Source organism: Spinacia oleracea, chromosome 4, assembly GCF_020520425.1.
Source record: "Spinacia oleracea cultivar Varoflay chromosome 4, BTI_SOV_V1, whole genome shotgun sequence".
Lineage (NCBI taxonomy): Eukaryota > Viridiplantae > Streptophyta > Magnoliopsida > Caryophyllales > Amaranthaceae > Spinacia > Spinacia oleracea.
The window spans coordinates 76,020,323-76,026,831 of record NC_079490.1 but is presented as its reverse complement, the minus strand read 5'-3'; the positions used below and the strand labels follow the sequence as shown (position 1 = coordinate 76,026,831).

General features: G+C 35.1%; 1 protein-coding gene across 1 annotated transcript; it reads left to right on the top strand.

Moving 5' to 3' along the window:
• Window positions 1-1,122: 1,122 nt before the first annotated feature.
• Window positions 1,123-4,744, top strand: LOC110785967 (trihelix transcription factor GTL2). The gene is made up of 2 exons (XM_021990470.2): window positions 1,123-1,776; window positions 2,868-4,744. The coding sequence occupies exons 1-2, from the start codon at window positions 1,259-1,261 to the stop codon at window positions 4,564-4,566; spliced, it is 2,217 nt and encodes a 738-aa protein (XP_021846162.2). The 5' UTR covers window positions 1,123-1,258; the 3' UTR covers window positions 4,567-4,744.
• Window positions 4,745-6,509: the final 1,765 nt, after the last annotated feature.

The following is a 6,509-nucleotide window of genomic DNA, read 5'->3' as shown; positions in this document are numbered from 1 at the left end:
ATCACCTTCTTGCATAGGATTCTTACAAATCTTTTTATTTATTAAAAATATTAAATACTTCCTCCATCTCAGAATACTCGCACTGTTTGCAATTTTTGCACTATTTACATAATTCTCTTTGACCCTATTTTAATTCTAGTATATGAAAACAAATGTTACCTCCTACCTCCCGGAATACTCGCACCGCTTTTCTTACAAGTCGTCCCGGAATACTTGTACTGTTTTTATAAATGACATATTTTATGTTGTTTTCTCACTTACCTAAAGTCTCACTTAAAAAAAACATCAAACATCACTCCCACCCCCCACCACCCAAAAAGTTGACACATTTTCACTAATTAAAATGGAAAATTTGGTAATATTAATCCAACCTTTGACCGATTTTCTTTTATTAAGCCCACCTACGACATATTTTTTAATAATCCCACCTTTATTACCCAACAACTTTTATTGGGCCCAACAGGTCATAAAACTGTTGTAAACCGCATTATTTCTCTACATGGCAGTACTCTCTCTCGATATATTCAGTCATCATCATCAATTCATCACCATCTCGTTGACTTTTTCACCGATTACCGGCCACTTAAGCCCAATAAAAGTCGTCGGGTAGTAAAGGTGGGATTATTAAAAAATATGTCGTAGGTGGGATTAATAAAAGAAAATCGGCCAAAGGTTGGATTAATATTACCAAATTTTCCAATTAAAATACCCAATACCAACCACCACTTAATTAAATAATAAGTCAATTAAATTGTCTTAAAATATGTGTAGGTCAAATTGGTGCGAGTATTTCAGAACGGAGGGAGTAATATATAATTCGTTGTTAGCTTCATTTTAATATGTATTTTCAAAATATTAGTATTTTATAACTTTTTAGAATATGCATTGACAAACATGTTCATTCAAAATGATATGCGTATTCCCGTACGAAAGGAGTATCTTATTTTCTCAAAATACAGCTACACTCACATTGCCCTACAAGTGTAGGGCACCATCAAATCACATCCCATCTTTTCTTGTCATTTTATAGGGAAGTGCCCTTCACTTACCTTAAAGTTGCTCATAACTTTAGGGCACAGGTAGATGACAAAGCCCTTGATGGAGGGGGGAGGGGGGTTACCCTTTTATAAGAGCAAATTAAAGGTGGGGTTTCATTTGGGTATTTTGTTTTAAGCCATACTTTATTTTGAGAAAAATAAATATTAGAGAGAGAAAATTAAAAGAAGTGGTAAAGTTGATTTTTTAGAATGCACAAAAGATGTTTGATGGAATGCCTGAACAGTTCTACCAATTCTTAGCAGCAGCAGCCACAACATCAAGAGCAACACCGCCCACTAAAATTATTTCCAACACTACTGCTTCTCTTTCGCTTCCACTCTCATTCTCTCTCCACCACCACCAGAACCATGCCGTCGCTGCGGCTGCTTTTCCTACTTATTCACCACAACCACAACCACCACCACCACCACCTCCACAACTATCTTTTGATGCTCCTTACCACCCCCTTCTTCACCACCATCATCATCCTCACTCCCAATTTGTCACTAGAAACAATGAAGTTGTCAAAGTCGTTGAAAATACAACCCTTACCCATTCTCCTTTATCTACTCAGCTCCCAACTAGCTTACAAGACAGCGGCGAATCCCAAAGATCATCGTCAGTAATGATGTTGCCCGAAATTCCATGGTCTAATGATGAGATGCTTGCCCTATTCAGAATCAGATCTAGTATGGATAATACTTGGTTCCCTGACTTCATCTGGGAAAATGTATCAAGGTATGTCATCCTACATTACCACTACTCTTCCATTTTCGAGCAATATTTTAATCACGGTATAAGGTTCCGTACATCGGATTCTCCTCCCTACCCTTGACGGTTGTAGTCAGTAGCCTTCTTCAAAACAAACTCTTCCCTACTCAATTCCCTCACAAAACCGCGGTTTCAGTTAACTTTTTTGCTACATGCTAATAGCAATGCTAACATCATTTTATTATGCTTTTATTTCAATTTGCATTGTTAGAGTTTGAACAATTTATACAGGCCGGTTTTTTTTTTTTCTTTCTGGGAATGGCTATTGAATGACCGTCTTCTGAACGTGTTACTGAATCCACGCGCCATTAATTTTCTCTAATTTCTTACGAATATAAATACTTCTATCTCTCTTAGTCTCTTTGTTATGGTCCTCTTTGTTATGTAGTATGTACCTATATATGCTAGAAGAATAGGAGACCAAAAATACAATATTGCGGATCCTCAAAAAGTAACAAACAAAAAAGGATTTAAAAGTCATTTTAACAGCCCCGAATGGTTGAACATCTTCCAATCCATTCCAGAGTGCACCATTGCCTTAAACTCGTTGTAACTGTTAGATTTTTCAACCAAGTTCCAACCCAAGCTTAAGCTAGAACTCGACTCGGCTTGTTTACACCCTACTCAAAGAGTCTATTACCTTGTTCAAGTCTGCATCCAAAAGAATATCGCGTTGAGTTGATATGCTCAAACTCTACCTTGTAGAGTTATTTTAAAACTCTAGAGGATCCAAAACCCGTATAACTTGCTCATTTTTGGTGTCATCGCTAGCATCAACGTCCGAAAAGAATTCCAATTTTAATTCCTCAAACACAATATTTGTTGATATTTTTTTTAAAGAAAATTAAAAGCTTTTAATTTGTTGATGAGATTTTAGCACACATGCCTAATTTAGTCATGTTTATCTGTCTCTCTGTTGAGTTGTTTACAGCATTATTTCTGGTCCCAACCAGTATTTAAATGAAGAAATTAAATTGGAATATAGTAGCTGAATAAAGGTACATATTTTTTATGACTTTCATGTACGTTGGTTTTTTGTGTATTTATGGTTGGAGCAGAAAGCTATCAGAGATTGGATTCAAAAGGAGTGCTGAAAAATGCAAGGAGAAATTTGAAGAGGAAACTAGAAGCTTCAATAGCAGTATTATCAGTACTAATAATAACTGCAGCAACAAGAATACTACTCCAAGTAATAACAACAATTACAGGCTGTTTGGTGAACTTGAACAGCTTTGCAACAATAATAACAATATTAATAATATAAATGATGATGATAACGTTGATCATGGCGGCGGCGGAGGCGGAGGCGGAGGCGATGATCATTGTCCTCAGACTTCATTGTCCCAAGGGACCTTATGTCCCGATGAAGATGATAATGAGGGTGAAAACGAGGATTGGAATGAAGGTGAAGAAGATATGATACAAGGTGATAGAGTAGGGAATGATGAAGTGGGTGAAGATTATACAAGAAATGACAAGGACGACTACAAGGATAATGTGGAAGGAGATGAGCAGTCAGTGGACGACAGCGAGAAGACGGAGGAAAATACAAAGAGGGTAATGAGGAAGAGAAAAAGACAGAAGAAATTTGAAATGTTTAAAGGGTTTTGTGAGAAGATTGTAAGTAAGATGATGACTCAACAAGAAGAGCTACACTTGAAGATACTTGAAGATATGGTTAAGAGAGATGAGGAAAAGGTTGCAAAGGAAGAGGCATGGAAGAAGCAAGAGTTTGTGAGGTTAGAAAAGGAGTTAGAGGATAGGGCACACGAGCAGGCAGTTTCCGGTGACCGCCAAGCTAAGATCCTTGATTTCCTTAACAAGGTTGGTACATCGTCAAATATTTTGGACAGCAAGTCTATCAAAGAAGTATTCGAGAAACTTAATAAGGTACCCAACATTACTTTGTCTAATTCCTCAGTTTTGACTCAAGACTCTATTATTAGTGCACAACTTCAACCCACTTCATCTTGTACAACCCATCATGATCATAATCATACTCATTTGGTCACAAACATCCCTAGCTCCTCATCAACTGAGAATATAGCTTTGTTAAGTTGTATTAAATTCGACAACTCGAAATTGCCAATGTCGTCCTCCTCTTTGGATCAACCCTCTCAAAACCCTATTTGTCGTCCTAGTAACAACGAGTTATCTCATAAGTTCCCCAGGCCGGATCATACCAACACTGATGCAACGGAACATGTCACAAAGTTAAAGTCCCTAGAGAATGAGAGTGGTAAAGATGATACCGGTAGAAGATGGCCGAGAGATGAAGTTCTAGCATTAATCAACATCAGGTGTAGCCTTTTTAACAACAATGGCGGTGATACTATGACTCACCATGACCGCGAAAACAACGCTAAAGGTCCTCTATGGGAGAGGATCTCGCAAAAGATGGTGGAATTAGGGTACAAAAGGAGTGCAAAGAGGTGCAAAGAAAAGTGGGAGAACATAAACAAGTACTTTAGGAAAACAAAGGACTTGAACAAGAAAAGGTCCATAGACTCTAGAACTTGTCCTTACTACCACCAGTTAAACCACTTATACAACCAAGGAACACTAATGGGTCCTAGCGATCAACCAATGAACAACCCCGGATCACCGGAAAATGGGACCATAACACTCTCAGGCCAGTCTCAAGGTAATGGACTGACTACTCCTGCAAATAATGGTGCAACAACTAATAAAATGCATGCTCCTCAAGGTAATGAGGCCAATGTGGTCCAAGTACCAGGGTTTGATTTTGAATTTTGAGTTTTGAATAGCAGTTTAAATTTGTATGCTTGTGCTGCTATAAAATTTTGTACCTTTTGTTCTATGCTCAACATTAACTAGCTATATACTTATACATATAGCTAGCTAGCTAGCTAATATATGCTATTAGTAAATTTTAATTATATTTGGTACTAGTACCACTTTTGTTCTTCTCCTATATATATTCCTTATCAAATTAATTAGGTTGATTATATACTAATCTTTCATTGCGAATCGAGTAAGTATTATATCTAATCTCTTCATTTAGTAAAAACTTACTGATAATAATCCATATGAATTCTGAATCATTATTACGTAGTAAGCAATAATTTCTACTTTGCTTGCTAAAATATCCAAAGTTACTTACCGAAGAATGGAATCAGTCGATCTTTACGTCTGGTGATGATTCCCAAGTTGGCTTTATCAGAAGAGGTTAATTATGTACTAAAGTTTGATTAGCAGTAATTAAGTTGGATTATGGAGCCTGGCTGCCTTCTTTTCTTTCCTCCACAATCAAGCTGCACTTCCTTCTAACAAAGTTAGGTTTATTAGTTTAGGTTTATTAGAAACGTACAGATTTCATTCTAGTTTGGAATATTTAGTTTGATTATTAGTCTCAAAGGTAAGCTTGAATAAAAAATATTATTATTATTATTATTATTATTTATTATAGATTTGTAGAGGTTCTCAAATTGGTCGGAGCAATTAAGATAGTGGGGTAAAGCAGCAGCATATGCATGTGTATTAGTACTGGTGTACTAGCCTAACTTCTTTCAGAAGCAACGGCCACACCCGGACCCCTCGTCCGTATTTTCTTCAACTATTAGAAAATTATATTAGGGAGTATCATGTACGGACAACACCTCCTAAAATGACATAGTCACCCACTTTTTACTTATTAAAATATCTACCCAACTCCACTTGTTTTATTACTTTACTTCATTCAATTTATCATCTTAATACCCGTGCCCAGCCAAGTGTATATCTTAAATAAATACGGAGGGAGTATAATTTAGCTATGTTTGGCTATATCATATTTTTTTCATTTCATTGTGTGGTTATTAAAATTTCTATTTTTGATCTTTCGTCTAAAATTATCATATTTATCTAATATATACTTCATCTACTTTTTTACTTGTACTATTTGCAATTTTACACTTTTCAAATACTTCATTTTACAATATTAATTTTTTGTGATTTATTCATAATGGGTTATATAGCCGTGTGAGATTTTGTTAGATTCGTCTCTATATATATTTTTTTCTTCAAAATATCAACTTTTAATAAATTTAGCTAATGCATAACTAGAGATAATAATGGTTAAAGACTTGCAGTGGCAAACGTGAAACATGATAAACAGATACCCTTACCTTCGACATAAAGTTAAATGAAACCCTAGAAAAATTAGAAACAAATTTTTTTTATTACAATTACTACCTCTGTTTAATAAAGATATTTACGGTTACTATTTCCACAAATATTAAGACAAAAGTGTAAAAATTGGTTGAAGATAATAAAATATGTATAAATTAAAGTAAGATAAATGTGTAAAAAGGAGGGTGACTGGAAAAAAAAAAGAATAGATTAAGAGAAAGTGATTGAAAAATTGTAATTATTGTGGGGTAAAAAGGGTTAAGTAGTACATTTTCATGTCAAAAAATAGAATAAAGCAAAGTGTAAAGAATATTATAAAACACACTAAAACAAGAAAAATATAAAGGTCATTTTGAAACAAGCAAAGTGTAAAGAATATTATAAAACACACTAAAACAAGAAAAATATAAAGGTCATTTTGAAACGGAGAATTTCTTGGATTTTCCATACCAAGAAAAAAAGATGTAAGCAATGTCTGTTAGAGATAAGGTTTCTTGTGTGCCTATCCATTTTAGTGTCGATATTTGACCATCGATTTCTTTTAAGATATACTCTCTCCGTCCCGGAAT